At 36.6% G+C, this 17,837-nt stretch overlaps 1 protein-coding gene across 8 annotated transcripts; it reads right to left on the reverse strand.

Annotated features, from left to right (window-relative positions):
• Positions 1–1,242: 1,242 nt before the first annotated feature.
• On the reverse strand, positions 1,243–16,615 carry anln (anillin, actin binding protein). Of its 8 annotated transcripts, none has more exons than XM_051137168.1 (26): positions 16,428–16,615; positions 15,154–15,304; positions 14,653–15,063; positions 12,874–13,202; positions 12,304–12,682; positions 12,025–12,221; positions 11,841–11,936; positions 10,680–10,779; positions 10,449–10,541; positions 10,068–10,285; positions 9,815–9,969; positions 9,584–9,728; positions 9,244–9,379; positions 8,968–9,156; positions 8,748–8,874; positions 8,596–8,644; positions 8,439–8,492; positions 8,272–8,334; positions 8,015–8,047; positions 6,092–6,113; positions 5,891–6,003; positions 5,322–5,375; positions 4,951–5,037; positions 3,049–3,156; positions 2,790–2,962; positions 1,243–2,704 (listed from the first exon to the last, which is right to left on the reverse strand). In XM_051137168.1, exons 1-26 carry the CDS (start codon positions 16,443–16,445, stop codon positions 2,590–2,592), a joined length of 3,615 nt encoding a protein of 1,204 aa, XP_050993125.1. In that variant the 5' UTR covers positions 16,446–16,615; the 3' UTR covers positions 1,243–2,589. The 8 variants fall into 8 exon arrangements, with proteins under 8 accessions (XP_050993125.1, XP_050993127.1, XP_050993126.1 ...); XM_051137170.1 differs by having other exon boundaries at positions 10,449–10,526; positions 12,025–12,224; positions 16,428–16,614; XM_051137169.1 differs by having other exon boundaries at positions 8,272–8,322; positions 12,025–12,224; positions 16,428–16,614.
• Positions 16,616–17,837: the final 1,222 nt, after the last annotated feature.

Below are 17,837 nucleotides of genomic sequence, written 5' to 3' on the forward strand. Positions count from 1 at the left end.
GCGTCTTACCTCAGATCAGCTGTAACAATCCGATCTCCATTGTTTTGATGCCTGTGATGTAAGTTAGACAAGAATATCTCAGATTGAGCAATTGAGGTGTGTTGCTGGATGTAATAATGAACATAGTGGTCGTCATTTACTCCTGGCATCTGAGCTGCTGAATATGTAGTGGATTACATTTGTTTGTGAAGGAAATGCACCTCCCGATCTACATAAATGCGTCTATGTTCGCGCAAATCATTCGTGATCCAGCTTCACTTACAGCAGAAGTGAGTGAGGTTTTTTTTATAAATCACTGCAATCACCTTTCCTAACAATGTGCTAGTTAGCAAGTTTCACAGCTAGACGCTCTAAATGCGGCTAAAGTAAACAATCTCTCAGAGCAGCAGAGAGAAGAGAGGGGTGGGGTGATCAGAGCTCATTTGCATTTAAAGGAACAATCCGTAAGAATGGGCTGATTTTTGCGGAGTTCATTTTGACAAGGTAAAAAGAGTGTTTTACACAACCACTGAGAATTTTTAACCAAAGTATATTATAAACTTTTCTTTAAGACCCTAAAGAATCATATCAACGTGTGGAAAATGGGCATCCGATGACCCCTTTAAAATAAAATTTTGAACATATGATGGAAATATAAAACAATGCTTTTAAATATGACACTAAACCTGCCAGTAGGTTAATTACAGAATCATTTATTCAACCGATTCGTTCGAAGACGACGATTCACTCTTTAAATATCGCTTTGAATTGCTCAGAAACACACAACAGCCCTGCTATGGATTTGTTTGGAGTGCATTTTGTTGACAAAATAACAAAAAAAACCTTGAGTTTAAAAATAAGTCTAAAACGTAATTCAGTTTAGTGACTTCCTTTGTTCTTGACCAGTCTTGAAAGAAGATCCCAAATCCTTTCTAAGACCAAGTGCAAATGCAGTCGAGACAAAGACAAGACTAAAATCTTCAAAAATGGTCAAGTACTACAACACTAAGCATTTATAATTTAAGTTCTGAACACAGAAATATGATAGAAATAGCTATATTATATTTTAGCTTTACTTTAAATGTACAAAAACTATTTTAAATAGTTTTAACAATAACAATCATGCTTTTAAGTAATGACGATAATTTTGTATGTTACTTACATTACCATACTACAATAATACTAAACATTCTAGTCTAAACACACTGAGAAGCTTTGAGGGCAGTTGAACAAACAAAAACAGTAAGGAACTGGTTACAGGTATGTTGTCAAAAGCTTGTTTTATTGAAACTGCAGCTCTGCGTGATACATGGAAGCCACATTTGGAGTGTTTAAGATACCATAACACACAAAACAGCCATACACTAAAGTGCCTTAAGATTACTACAGTGACAGGGGCTGAATTTTGGTATTGTGTGTGTATCACAAAGTTAAGAAATTGGTTTCGGTCAAGGTAATATGACATTTAGTGTAAATTAAAAATAGCTTTTGTAAATGTCACTTATTCAAACACATTTGGATACAGGTAAATGTATCTGAAGTGAGTTAGAACCATTAAAAAAAAGTTATAAAATGTTCATATAAAAGTTAAAGCAAATGCACAAGAATAGATATATAGTGTAGAGAGCTAAGAAAATAGGGAATGTGCATGATAAATATTTCAACTCAAATTATTGTGAAGTCATCTGGATCAACCAAAGGGGGAAAAAAAAAAAAAAAAAAAGTCTTGGGCCATTTTCCTTTTCAATAAAAAAGGGAGATTTCTATGGAGAAAAATCAATTACATATGTAGTATTTTGAAGGCATATATCCTCTATTATAGTGTTATTGCAGAAACTGAGCTGAAAAGAGCTTTGGTGACATACGGGAAGATCTAACTGTATGTTGTTTTTCCAAACACAGACAAGACCAACAAGAAAAAACCCATTCCCTTTCATTATCCAAGTGAGCTCTCCACCGTGTACTTAAAGAAAATGATACATAAATATAAATTTATCAATTTTCATAACTCTAATCCAACCAACCCCCCCAAAAATTGTATTCAAATAAAATTCTGATTCCCGTGACAGATGAGCAAAATCTATAGTTCATCCATATAACAGCAAATATACAAATATAAAAACAGATGTGTTTTAACAGTACTGACTATGAAAAGGAAATCTGTGTCACCACAAAGTACTGAAATTAAGGGTGTGGTTCATTTAAAGATTCAGGACACTGCTTCCTGTCTTGCTCAACAAATATTCTGAGAAATCTGACTACAGCAGACAGCAGTCATGCAAAAGACATTTAAATATACATATAAAAATTGACAGTCTAACAAAGCAAACACACTTTCATTAGTCTTAAAGCAATCCTTGCTAAATTACACAGATAAAAGTATCAAAAACATACCTGAATACCCTTGTAAGGCAATGCATTTTGTCCTTTAATTGAAATGTCTCTTAATTTATGGCTTAATTGACTTTTTTGTAGACTTTTGTCAAATTTATAATCTGTAAACACTGTGTAACTGATGCCATATTGCACTTCCAAATCAGACCTATACGCAGTCAGTGTGAAAGTCAGATTAGAATACTTTTGGCCTTTGGGTGCCTGATGAGAGCAGGCTTACATGGGTTTGTAGCATGAATCTGGCTGCCACATACGCAGGTCCACCAAGATCTGGTTGAGCTTCTGCATCCACAGATTCCTCTCATCCTTGGTGTCGGCACTCAACCAGTTCCTGAAAATTACAAAGAGATGTTCTGATTTAAGATTTGATCTTCTCTATCAAAGAACATGAATTCACATTGTTAAATGGGTCTTACTTTGTAACACACAGTGTGTCCTTGCACTGGCTGACCAGGGTCTCTCTGTCATCCTCTTTCTGTGGTCTCACAGTGATGAGCTCAAAGGTATTGGGTCGGGCACAGAACTCTCTGTTTGCCGGCTCCACTTTACGACTCGTACAGTTGGCAAGGTTAATGCGACCAATTGGATGCTGTGGGAGGAAGAGTAACCTGTTAATTTCAATGCACATCTCAAAAAAAAAACAACAAAAAAAAAAAACAATTATAGTAGACCAACCTTGCGTTTTTCATCATCAGGGTAGGTCCAGAAAGAGATGCAGTATCCTGAAAGAACACACCACCTCCTGTGCCAGGCTCCAAATCCACTGACATCCTCAAACATTGTCTGCAAATAAAAAACACCCTCACTAGCATCACTCAAAAACACCACAGTATAAAAAGAAAGTGTTTTACAATGACTTCTTCATGTAGTTTATCTAGCAATGACTGGATGTAGAGGTCTGCATTTACAAACAAAACGCGGTAGTGGTCGGTAACTCTGGTGTAATTTGGACGGGAGCGGGCGGTCTAATAATTCCCGACGTCCTTTCTGAACAGCATATCTGCGCTTTACTCATTCTTATCCAGCACCTGTACAGCCTGCGCTCATTACTGTTATGCATGCGCTGCACGCAAATAAATAAAATGATTAATTTAAATTTAAATTAATTTAAAATAATTTGGAAAAGGTGATTTTGCAAGTAAGTAAACATTTTTGTTAATTTCATTAATGGCTTACAATTTTGAAATTTCATTTATTACTAGTTATTATTGTTGTATATATATATATATATATATATATGTATATATATATATATAAATTGTTAGGTTAAAAGTGATTTAATTTCGTAATGGCTACAAGCCAACGAATTTGTTCTTTTGCTTATAATTTTAAATGGCAGATGTAATTTTTGTTTTCAGCTACACTTTTCCTAAGCTTCTGTGTTGACAAAAAATGTCACATTTATATTTTGAATAAAAATAATAAATATGCTACAGTTTTGTACATTTGTTTTTTTACATTTTTTTTTCTGCAACACACTTTCCGTATTAACAGCATCTTGACAAGAAGAATAAAAATAAAATAAATTGTTGTACGACCTGCAATTTTTTTGTTATCTCTCTCTTTCGGTTTAAATTTGAGATTCTGGAAACAGATAAAAATTTAACAGGAACGGTCGGGTCGGGAAGAAAATTATTCTATTCGGGCAGCGGGTGAACAAAGAGTGAATATATAGCGGCAGCGGGTGGGTGCGGAATAAAACCTCGCGGGAGTGGGCGGGAGCGGGACTGAAAAAACAGTCCCGGGCAGACCTCTAACTGGATGTACGGGCCATTGTACAGAATTGGTCCAAAGTCAGAGTTAGAAAAAAACGTCTTCGCGAAAAACAAAACAAAACAAAACAAAAAAAAAAAAAAAAGATCAAACGATGTCAAATGCGGTTGTAAACGACCCCAGCCGAGAAAGAAGGGTTTTATCTAGCATAATGCACTTGTCTTGTCTTGCTCTCCCTGAACTGTGTGTATTCTGGCTCAAGACGGAAAAACTCCAATTGTATTTTCTCCCTCAACTTCAAAAATCATTTCAAAATCATCCTACTTCGCTGCAGAAGTACTGACACAGTCTTTGCAAAGTGAACATGCAAAGATCAAACACCCTTAACAAAAAAGGTAAAACAGCGATATAGGACGATTTCGAAGTTGATAGAGAATATGAGTTTTTTTGTTTGTTTTTTTTTCAACGTCATGAACCGGAAAAAAAACAGAGGTTGGTAAGAACAAGACAAGATGGGCGTTTGAAATTAAAAAAGTATATAAATGGTATTAGTTTTATGAAAATAACCGAACATTACGCTAGATAAGACCCTTCTTTCTCGGCTGGGATCGTTTACAACTGCATTTGGGATTGTTTGAAGCTGCAATTAAACTGCATTTTGGAAGTTCAAAATCGGGGCACCATAGCAGTCCATTATATGGAGAAAAATGCTGAAATGTTTTCCTCAAAAAACCCAATTTCTTTACAACTGAAGAAAGACACATGAACATTTTAGATGACAAGGGGGTGAGTACATTATATGTGAATCTTTGTTTTGGAAGTGGACTTCTCCTTTAAGTATTAAGTATTAGGTAAGTAACTCACCAGGAAGCCTCTTTCCTCTATCCGTGAGCCAACCTCGCACTGCATTTTCAGGTATACGTGCCCCTCCAAAGGACAAAGAAAAGGTACCTGTAGCAAAACAGGACACTAAGTACTAGAACACAAACATATCCAAGAGAAGAAGCGTTGTGTACAGCAAAAGAGAGCCATAAATGCAGTAGCTACACATTTGCCTGAAGGAGTAATGAAAATAACTAGTATACACCCAAATATAAAGGCATTGATGTGCACAAACACGTAAATAAACGGCTTACAGTGACAGTTAGTATGACCGAAAAGACACCAAGCCTTGTTAGCCAAATACTCAGACACACAACAACCCGTGTTATTCAACACAGAGCAAATATAGCAACCTTTTTGTGAAACATGTCACTGAGCAGCTCTCTTTCAACCCCTTCATATTTGATCTAAAAGAGAGAAACGTCTACATGTGAAAGAGTCTGGCAAATGCAAATGGCAGCACTGTGCAAGAAAAACAAGTGAGTAGTGTTAGAACTGTATTAAGCTGGTGTGAACAGTAGTGCTGTGGTTAAACCTCTCCCTCTCTGACGTTAGCAAGCAATGGAGGGTATGCATTGACGTCACTTTTGTCACGGAACATGCCCACTCAATCCGAATAAGTGGCAAAACACCCTGCAACTTGGCTGCTGCTAGCAGCTGGGCTCAACAGTGGTCCTTACACCTTACCAAAAAAACAGTGGACATTGACACGTGGCCAAGAATAGGGTTTCCTAACATTAATATACATCTGATTTTGATGCCAAAGAAATAAGCAAACTCACAAGCAACTCACTGGGTGCAAACGCAGTGACGTCACATGCATACCCTCTACACATCAAGTGAGTTTCGCCAGGTGATGGTGTTAGTTGATTTGTGGGGAAGTTATGATGATATAAAGAGAGATGCATAGAGAGGAAAGTACCTTCTCCAACGGGAATTTGTTTTTCCCAATAGAGGCTAGAGTTAGCTTGTGTGATCCGACAAGTACAAAGTTACTGGTGCGCACTGCATTTGGACCACCAGGGCTAGCCACCACTGAAAATAAAGAAACAAAATTAAAATTAATAACTCTTTGAAAACTTAAGTTGAATTGAACTGCTTTTAAAAGCTCATTAATACTCACCAGGTGTTTGAAGCTGGCTCTTCTAAAACAGACAAATAGAGAGGACAAAAAAAGTGTCAACTTTACATTTACATTACAATATTACATTAAAAAGGAGTAATCATGCATGTCTTTAAATTACAGATAGATGAGGCCCTGCAGGCTTATGCATAGACAGATTTTATAAAAGAAATGGTGCAGTCTAGGTTTCAGAGATTGAATGCCATAAAACCTCAAATCAAGATGAAAGTTAGGGATTGATATTTTCCAAGATGAAGAATGAATTTGGCCTTGGAACCAGATCATTTTTTAATCACTTTGCAACAGTCTGTTTACATTGATCATTAATAATTGTATTTAAAACATGAATCAGTTTTTAATTATTATTGAGCTGCATATATCTTCCACTGATCATAAAGACAGAGGGCTCTATTTCAACTATACAAGCACATTGTCTGAAACACATGGCGCAGGTGCATTTAGCATTTAGTTAAAAAAAATAAATAAATAAATAAATAAAGTCGCCAGGCGCATGGTCCAAAAGGGTTGTACCTATTCTCTTAAAGGTCCACTAAAGTGCTTCCGCACTGCAGCGGTTCGTGTAACAGCGCGAACCCAGACTTCTTTTTGCTCCTATGGACAGCATATTTACACTATCTGAATCATTCCCTATCCCCTATATAGTGCACTGCGTACTATTCACTGTACAGAAAGTACTAATTCTGTGAACAAGTGACCCATTTCGGATGCAGCTGGAGGGTCTGTTTATAGTGTAGGGGGCCAGGACGCTTCGGATTCTAGAGAGCATTTGATTGGACAGGATGTTTGATGAAAAGCTAGAGTGCAGGGTAATGTCATCAAAATCATTGTCATCAATATTGGCGAAAGTTAGAGACTAAGTTTTGAACGCATATATCTTGTAAACGTGAATTTTGTCATTGTTTTGGAGCACACTAGCTTATAGATAACCTTACTGCAAACATATTCATACTAAAACCCAAAAGGTATATAAATTGTACTATTATTATTTATTAAAATAACCGATAATTACCCTAGATAAGACCCTTCCTTCTTGGCTAGGGTTGTTTACAACCGCATTTGGGATTGTTTGAAGCCGCATTTAAACTGCATTTTGGAAGTTCAAAATTGGGGCACCATAGCAGTCCATTATATGGAGAAAAATGCTGAAATGTTTTCCTCAAAAAAACTATTTCTTTACGACTGAAGAAAGAAAGACATGAACATCTTGGATGACAAGGGGGTGAGTACATTATATGTGAATCTTTGTTTTAGAAGTGGACTTCTTTAAAGCGTACACAATCTTTCATATTTTTCATTTTTAATATTCTGCATGTTTGTGTGCTGCTGCGCATCCCTGTGTGTGTGAAAAAGCTAAATAAGCAGAGTGTATGCATGCACCCGCCTATAGGCGCGTATTACTAACACGCCATTTAAATTAAAAAAAATATATTTATATATTTTACAAATATATAGCATTGCTATATTGAGGCAACTGGAAACAGTTGCGCAATTGACCAACTAAAAACTGGTCTAAAGTCAATGGTGCAACTGTTTCCAGCAGCCTCAATATAGCAATGCGCCAACAATGCACCTGAACATACCTTATTTTCTGACCAGCATGCCCATAGGTGAACATAGGTGAGCATGTGCATTTGCTATTTAAATAATGTGGTGGTGGACATTAAACTATCAAAAAACACTTGCATTGTGCCAGGTCTATGATAGGGCCCAGAGTGTATTTGTATAAATAAACAGTGTAACTGTAGTGATCTATGGAATAAAGACCTTTAGAAATCATTCTATTATTCAATGTATACCTGCTGAATAAAGCTATTAATTATTTCCTTAAAAAAAAACAAAAAAAAACAAAAAACACTTTTGTCCAGTATTGTGTGTTGAGGTTTAAGTGAACAGACTACTTACAGAGATAGCAAGGAATCTTTTTGGTGTGATAGCCTGTGGAGATAAAATTTTATTTCAGATTAAAATATAGCAAACAATACTTATGCATCATCATAGTATACACAAACACAGCACTGAGTGCTACTGAGACAAAAGGCCTTTTTAGTTAAGGAATGAATAAATATACCCTTCACCGTGCACTTTTTCAGAAAAACACTTTCTTAAATCTAACCAACTGCTTGCACACCAGCAAGTGATGATTTTGAAACACAGCATACCAACAAGCATGCTTCCATGTCATGGAAATGTCTCAGGAGAATCTGGACAGACTGATTGCTGCGCTTTAGAGTAGCCGTTCATTTAAACTCCGTAAGCTTTTAAAGTGTTACATGCTACACTTCTATTTTTACTCAGTCATTTTAATGTAGCAAGTCTAAGAGTGTACCTTTGACTTGTTGGGCTTTTTCCTCTTGTCAGGGTTCAGCTCCCGTTTCTGAACCTATGAGAAAAACAAACATTTACTATATCTCTTTGATAAAGGTTTAATTTGTATTCAAAATACATTAATAGTACTTGAAAGCAAATTAAAAAGTTGTACTTACGAAGGAGTAGACCTCGATATCAATCTCAAAGTCATTAGAGACATCAGACCTGCACATCAGAAAAAGTATTAATATGATAAACACTACACTGAGTGCTTTGATGTAAAAAAAAACAAAACAAAAAACAAAACAAAACAACAACACACACTTACAAAGTGAATTTGGTGGAGAAGGTCAAAGCATCGCCACTTAGACCAGTACGTGTGCTTGCTAGAGGAGTCGCCACTGTGTTCTCAGCTCCGGCACGGATCATCACAAAGAAGTAATGGTTTCCACATTCTTGCATCAAAATTATGACATGAGTGAGTGTCTGATTTGGCATGAAGGTGGCAAACAAAAAGTATCTGTGCATTAATACAGAAACATTCTCACCAGGCTTGTTGGCAGAAGAACAGATAAAGTCAGCCTTTAGAGGGAGTCGCAGCTCCAGCAGTGAGATGGACCCTTTAGAAGCAGGTATGCCAATATCCACCTGGGCACTGCTTGTGCTTTTCTTCTGGGCTGTTGGACCCTCTGCTTTTAGCCGGTCCAGTTCAGCCTTCAGGGCAGCCCTTCTTTCAGCTGAGGCCAAACAGAAAAAGGGTGATTACGTTCAAGAAATAATTCTGATATTCTGCTGTGTAGAACACAATGAAAAGCATCACTTACTGGCAATAAGCAGCAGTCTCTCAGCTTCAGCCTCCACTTGAGACCCTTTTCCATGTTCTTCATCTGTGCAACAGTTGAGAGCCTGACTAGCCTGATGGATCACTGTCTGCTGCAGGTTCATCTCATTGGTCAACATCTGAGAACACAATGTGGCATCATAAATTCACTTCAGATCATAGTCACTTCACTATGAATAGGAGAAACTGCAGTGTGCAATAGGGCAAAATATGTCACGCTGTTAGAAGGTCTAGTTCCCCTAGAGCCCTGTGACTTATGCTTGGGACTGCAAACACACACTGGCAGGACCAACCTGTAATAAAAAAAACATTTTTGAACAGACCTTCATTTTCTGCTTGATGTTGATGTGACTGGAGCTCCCATTGGTCTCCATTCTCTGAGACACATCCTCTTTCCTCACGATCACCTGTTTAACATGTGGTCTCTCTGACTCGGTCTTAACCCTTGTGGATCTGTATGCGTCGATGCTGAAATCAAACACAACCATGCATTAAATACAAATCACACTCAAATCAGTTTGTATGTTGCTTGAAGAGAACAAGCAGATGTGCACCTGTAGAGAAGGTTCTGGTTTTGCTGCTCATCTGTGACGTCGATGCTGTCAGATGATCCAGCTCGTAACATGCGTGTCCTCTGGAACTTACTGGACCTGGATGCACTCTCAGGAGTGGAAGTCTTCTCAATAAATGAGCTAGCAGGTGTCGACGTCTGAACCAAAGTAAAAGGTAAATAGACATGTAACATCAGTTCTCAGATTATTCAACATCATCACCGTTTAGCTAATGACTCACATCCTCAAAGCTCACCATAGGCTTTCTTTCTGGGCTTTTGACCACAGCTGCTACTGTCTCTGCAAGTGGAGCAAGAAGAGACATGGAGGAGATATTCAGAGCATCTTCATCTGTATCCTCCTCATCACTGTGCTCCTCGCTCTCCTCCAGGACTCCATCAAACAGCTCATTTATCACCTCAGAGTTAACGGAACCATCCACGTTCATCTCAATCTCACGCACTTCATCTACTTCTACAAGTCAACAAAAATGTTCATTATCAAAAACATGTAATGGGAACTTAAAGTTAAAGTAAAGTTATAAATATATAAAGTAATAACACTTAATAATAACACTTCATATAAAAACTTAATATGAAGAAAGCAAACAACAATCAACTGATTTTTTCCCCCATACCTTTCACTTCCTCTGGCTCTTTCACTATAGGCATCTCTTCAACTTTCTTTGCAGGGCTTGGAAGAACACACTCCTTGTCTAAAAGACAACAGTCTGTCAGACATGAAAATACGGCAAAGACAGATATGGCTAATTACCATAATTGAACAGAACAAAAAAAAAAGAAGAAAAAAAAAGGAATGATGCTTTAGAAGACATTTAGCTACATTATACGTTTTTCCTAATAAATACCTTTTTCACTAGATTGAGGAGGGCTGTTGAATACTGGCGCAGTAGGCTCATTATCATGCACTGGCACAGAAGTCTGACTCTGTACAGACAGTTCAATTTCCTGAGGATAAAAATGGTTACATTAAGTAACTTTGAAATGATTACATTAAGCAACATTAAGCATTTTGGTTCCTTTATCCTTTCATAAAATTAAGTACTGGTTTTATAAAATAGGCACAACAGACTGTAGTATAAATCAAAGTCATCATTTATATTACTGCTAAATACCAGTTGTATTCAATGGTATATTTCTCTTTAGTATCAGTGTAATTAATATTAGCAGTTTTATTTTCACTACCAGTCAAAAGTTTTTGAACAGTAAGATTTTTAAAGATTTTTTAAAGAAGTCTCTTTTGCTCACCAAGTGTGCATTCATTTTATCCAAAGTACTGCAAAAACAGTAAAAATCTTTTAATAATCTTTTAACATTTAAAATAACTTTTCTATTTGAATATATTTTAAGATGTAATTTATTCCTGTGATCCTACAGAAATCATTCCAATATGCTGATTTGCTGTTCAAGAAACTAATAATAATAATAATAATAATAATAATAACAACAACAGTAACAATTATTATGTTGAAACCAGCTGAGTATAAATTCTTTCAGGTTTATTTGATGAATAGAAAGTTTCTGTTTTCAACATAATGTTTTTTGAACAGCAAATCAGAATATTAGAATGATTTCTAAAGGATCATGTGACTGGAGTAATGATGCTAAAAATTCAGAAATCACAGGAATAAATTACATTTTAAAATATATTCAAATAGAAAATTGTTAATTTAAACAGTTACAGTATTTTAGAGTTTTACTGTTTTTTCTCTACTTTGGATCTAATAAATACAAATAGTGAGCAAAAGAGACTTCTTTAAAAAACAAAAAAACAAAACAAAAACAATTGTACTGTTCAAAAACCTTTGACTGGAAGTGTATTTGGCTGTTATGTAAAATACAAACAAAAAAAGGAAACTAAAATTATTATAGAGATTATAGAGATAAGAGAGATTATGCTATTAAAAAAAATGCAAGAAAATTTAGCTTTTCTTCTTCTGTGGATTTCATATTACTATAACTGATTTTCCATACTATATATTATAGAAAAACATGGACTATAATCTTACACAATCATTCTTGACCTCACTGAGATCCTCTTTGCTTCTCAACATGTTGCCTTTTTGAAATCGATTCCGAATTTGTGCCAGCTCTGCCTCTCGCTCCTATTGATAAATAAACGAAAGATTAGTGCTGATGTATCATATGCAAATCAACAAATATGCACTTAAAATTTTTTTTAAAAATACATGCCATTTTCTGCTTCTGAGTGAGAACGGCTGTGTTGGAGGTGGCCTGGACACAGCCCAGCCTTTCCTGGAGCAGCCTGGACTTGGGGGTGGCAGAGGGAGTAGCCACAGGTGTGTGGCCTTGACCTCCTGATGTGGAGGGAGAATTCTGGTTGCGCTCCTGGCACCTTTCACCAAAACGCTCCAAAAATGACTTGACACCTACTGAAGGTCCACATAAGCAAACATAAGTTCACAGATCTACACTTCAACAAGCAACAAGCAGAAGAAGAACTCCACTGACCAGTAGTTCCAGCTGGGCCTTTGTGCTGTAAGGGTGTCGCGTCCCTGGTAAACCTCTCACGACTCTGATGTATGCTGGAAACTTCAGCAGTAGAAGAGGGCTTAGGTGTCAAAATTGGCTTTGCAGGGCTTGAATTAAGTGCTGCTCCAGAATTCAACTTAGTTGGGCCCTGGTTCTTCAGGGGGCTCTGAGAAACGTAACCTCTGTGGGGACTGGAAGGAGATGCTGTCAAAGATTTAAGAGGACTGGAGGGGTAAATCTTCTGTGGGCTGGAAACAGGAGAGGGAACTGCTTGAGCTGGTCTGGGCTGAGGAAACTCGGTCTTCTGAGGACTAGGGGGAACCACTCTGGGTGACTTGACTGGAGAATAAACTGTTGGCTATAAGAACAAACATTTTTATACCTTTTTAAACATATATATATATATATATATATATATATATAAAAAAAAAAAAAAAAAAGATTCTTTCCCCCCATTACCATCAAAAGACATTCAAACTATTGTAAACCCACAATACAACCTTACATAATAAAAAGGACAGAACAGAATCTGTTGTTGGCGTGACCCACCTGCTGACCGCTGTCAACAGACTTGTGTGGAGCTGGCTGGACAGACTGAGGTCGTTCCACAGCAGGACTTGGCTTAGCAATGTTACTCATCACTGTACCGACTGGTGGGCGCACACAGGCTGTGCCAGGCTGTGCTTGTGCATTGTCCCGACGAGTGGGCGGGTGTCCAAGGTCATCTTCCCAGGAACCGATTGTGGCAGCAAGGTTTGCCAGTCTACCCTTTCTTCCGACTGGAAGCTCAGAGTTTGTTGGAGTAGCAGGAGGGAGATCCACTTTGTGAGACTTCAGGGGAGATAAAACTACACTTTCCGGGATTGTTTCTGAGGTCCCTGAAAGCAGAATTTTATGTTTAATACATAGATGCTTATTTATCATCCTGAGAGTTATATTATACACTGCCAGTCAAAAGTATTTGGACAGTAAGATTTTTTTAAAGACTTCAAAGTCTTGTCTGCTTACCAAGCCTGTAATTATTTGATCCAAAACACAGCAAAAGTAGTAATATTGTAAAACATTTTTAGTATTTAAAATAAGAGCTTTCTATTTGAATATATTTTATATTTCAGATAAATGCTGTTCTTCTGAACTTTCTATTCATCAAAGAAACCTGAAAGCTCAGCTGTTTTCAACATAATAATAATAAAATATTTTTTGAGCAGCATATCAGAATATTAGAATGATTTCTGAAGGATCATGTGACTGGAGTAATGATCCTAAATTCAGCTTTGAAATCACAGGAATGAATTACACTTTAAAATATATTCAAATAGAAAACAGTTATTTTAAATAGTAAAAATGTTTACATTTTTTACTGTTTTTGCTGTAATTTGGATCAAATAAACGCAGGCTTGGTGAGCAAAAGAGACTTCTTTAAAAAGTCCAAAAACATTTGACTGATAGTGTATACTATGATCACTTATTTTCTAGATTTTTGTCATCTGGAGGACCTTAAATGTATAGTTATATATTATATTTGCACTAATCAGGATGTTAAAAATTAAAAACAGTACAGTTTAAATAATTTGAAAGAGTGGTCAACAGGCTTTACAGTACTCATCTATTTTAATTACATGATACACAATTTTATTTAAATTAAATATATATCTTTTAATGGGACATTTAGTTTAAAAAAATATATAACAGGAAATGAGGATTTTAAAATTGTCATTAATTGCTCATCCTCATGTCACTTCAAACTCATAAGATCTTCGTTCATCTTCAGAACACAAATCCGAGAGCGTTCTGGGGCCAGTTGCATAAACTTAGCCTCTATGTTAAGACAGTGTCTTAAGAGCTAGTTTGACCAGCTAGCAGTTAGCCAAAGGGTAATCAGTCTTATTTTTTGGATTCAACTTAGACTAATCTACATTTTTATGTAACTGAATTTAAATAATGACGACCAGCTTTAAAGAAAAAAAATAGCTGGCTTACTTTTAAGACTAGTCTTAACCTTTTATGCAACTGGCCCCTGACCCTGCATAGACAGCAACAAACTACAACGTTCAAGGCCCAGAAAGGTAGTAAGGATACTGTTAAAATAGTCCATGTTATTTCAGTGGTTCAACCGTAATTTTAAGAAGTTGCTGTCTATTGAGGGTCAGAAAGCTCTCAGACTTGATCAAAAATATCTTAATTTGTGTTGCGAAGATTCAAATACAGACCAATCAATCATCCTGAACCAATATATTAGGCTTATCATTTTTAACTCAATATAATGAATGGTTTGTACATCTGTTAACTAAGTTCTGTGCATTCAGGATGTGAGAGAAAGCTGCCTACCCTCAGAATCCCAGTACTGCCTCTGTTCAGCCAGTCTCTGTAGACGAGATCTCATGCCAGAGACGCCTGTGGTTGGTGCATCTTTCTGTGCCTCTTTGGCTCCATCTAGAGCGGAGTGCTTTATTACAATATCTGCGCTTTTTGCTGGAGACTGAGGAGGACGCATCATCTTTTCAGTGTCTGGAGGAGGTCTAGTGGGCAGCACCTCTGGTTCGGGTGTACAACGAGCAGGCCTTTGCTCCAGGGGCATGGAACGAACACTGCTTGGCATTGGTGGTGGCTTCTTGTCTGTCATGGGCTCAGAGGCTATGACTTGCGAGGCCACCGGTTGTTTGTTCTCTTCTCCAGTAAAGAGAGCATTTTCATCTGAACAGCGACGCTTTGAGGGGGATGGCTTGGAGGAGGGAAGTGCTGTCCAAAAAAGAAGAAAAACTTATTTTTAGGCTACAGAAAGAAAGAAATCTAATGTTCATATCTCATTTCATTTCAATGAAACCAAACCTTTTTCAATGGTCGGCTCACTAATGACACTGTTTGTGTCTGTAAGTGGCTCCCTTGTCCTTTTAGCCATTGGACGATTGGCTGCTGTTGGTCTCTCTGCCATCTTCCTCTGTAGATTTTCTCTACGAGCGCGTGTGCGCTCTAACAGTTTCTGAGTGAGGAAAATGACAAATTATCATTGCAAAGTGTTTATTACATTAATAGGGCTTATATGACAGTGCTAAACAGAAAGAGATCTATAAAACACATGACAAGAATATGCATGCAAACTAATTTTATGTCAGAGATCTACATGATATGCAAGACATAAACTGCATTCAAGTGTCAAAAAGTCCAAATTTCAGTTCCTTTTTTTCATGCACTGGCCCTGTTTATCTGCGGTGCTCATCTTTTGAACAATCGTTTGAACAAACCAACGGCTCATTCTTGCAGAACATCTCACACTCATGATTAACAGCCCTGTTACTAAGCAAGACCAAACACATTCCTGCATTGTGGCTGTTGGTTGGCTGTCTCCCAGGGAATGAGTGGAAATTTCAGTTAGTGAGGATTTCATGTCTATGGAATTTTGTCATGTGACTCAACACATGAATCCTATTGGCTAGAGTCAAACCACTCTTCCTGTATTCAACCAGCCACACGTTAAGGGCACAGCCCTGACAGCTATTGTTTTTTTTCGTTATTCAAAAACATTTTATATCCAAATGCCTGATATTTAGATGCAGAAAGATATTCAATTCAAATATCATAAGGACTGAATGCACATTCACTTTTTCCGAGCCAACTTGGCATTTTGACACATAAACGTTTAAAAAACAAAGGGCACCACTGATATTAACACTCAGTTAAGCACTGTAAAGACAGAACAGACAAAACAATAAGACTTAACGGATAGTAAGCGATTAAAAGTCACACACACATAACAGAAGTACATTTTTAAAGGCAAGTAACGTAAAAAACAAACAAACAAAAATACATAAACATATTTTCAGCAAGAGTTTGTCTAAGTTCTGCTGTAAATTAGTCAAAGTAATGCTGGCTTTCCTATACTAGATTATGATCAAGCATTAGCTTTACACAAACATTAAAACGTAATTAAAAACTGTAAATCCACACGTTCTAAGCTAATACGTAACTTAATAAGTAAATAAAACAATAAGTTAATTATTAACGACGAGGTAATGGCAGATGGTGAACAGTGGAACGTGCTAGTTTATATCAATACCCTCCCTAATAAACAAACGATTAAATAAGCTGACATAAAGCACACTCACCTCCGTAAATGGGTCCATCCTGATATACACTACGATAGACTTAAATAAAACACAATTCTCTTTGTTTTCCTTCTTTATTTGTCTGGTGAGGGAGTAAAAGTCTCTCCGCTCTCTCTCACGCCACGCGCTCCTCAGCTGTTTGAAAATTTTGAATTTAGAGCTTGCTCACTTCTCGCCGTAGCCAACGGTCGCGGACACGTCACTGAACACGAGCTGAACCAATAAGAGAACAGTCCGATAACTTAACCACGCCCACTCACTCTCTCTACTCAAACTCAAACCGGTCTAGACTCGACAATACAAAACACTCCTGTTTAAAATCAGCGAAATTGCGCTAAAGTTTAATGAGTTTGCTGCCTTTTCGTTTTGCGTGTTCACTAAATCTTATAGCTCTTAGTGTTTACCATTTTTAATTAAATGTCTTTTTTTGTATAAATTCTAGGTACTTTCCTTTAGTTTGTAACGCTGATTGAGGCATTGGGGGTTATTACGTAATGTTTACGTTATTAGCTGTGTGCAGTTTGTTTTGGCCAGTGGTATGACAGAGGTATTGTTTTTGTCTTGGATTTATTAAAAAATGATGGTACTATTTTGGAGTATGAAGAATTTCTGACTTTGCACAGTCTTCCTTTAACAGCTAGATCTTTCTGTCATCAAACGTTTTTTCCAAATTATGTGCATTTTTTAAAAACATACCTTTGCTTTAATGTGAGAAAAACAATTATGCCCAGACTTTGTCCTCTTGATGAAAAACGTAACAGTAGATATATAAAGCAATTGTTACCTTATTCATTTTAACCCTAGATGTAAATTTTTCTTTACTAATTTTTAAATTTTTTTTTTAATAGCATTCATTGGAAAAAAAAGCATGGTTACTCCCTGAAAAATGCTGCATTTCTAACAAAATCCGAAAAGAGGTACTTTTTAAGATTTTTCATAATGTCTGTCTTACAAACTCCCAGAATGCTTTTTTTTTTTTTAATCTCTGTAACTTATGTGCATTCTGCAAAGTTGAGAAAGAAACGTATTTATTATGTCAATCCAATCAGGTTAAATCTCTTTGGGAGAACTTAAATTGTTCTATCTACTTTTATAAAATATGATTTAACATTTTTGCTGAAAGATATATTTCTGTATTTTTCTGGCAGTGACCATGCTATTGATCTTGTTGTTAATTTCTTTGTTTTGCAGTGTACTTTTTTTTTTATTCACAAAAACAAATTTCTCAAAATTTTACCTAGATTCATTGTCTTTCTTGCCAAGATTTTGCCTACTGTTAAATTTCCTAAACTCATTGATAATAAGAATAACAAGTTTCTTAAAGTTTATGATGATATTTTTTTACACTCAAAAAATGCTGGGTTAAAAACCGCCCAGCTTTGGTTATTTGGCAACCCAGTGCTGGGTAAA

The sequence above is a fragment of the Labeo rohita genome, chromosome 19 (assembly GCF_022985175.1).
Source record: "Labeo rohita strain BAU-BD-2019 chromosome 19, IGBB_LRoh.1.0, whole genome shotgun sequence".
Lineage (NCBI taxonomy): Eukaryota > Metazoa > Chordata > Actinopteri > Cypriniformes > Cyprinidae > Labeo > Labeo rohita.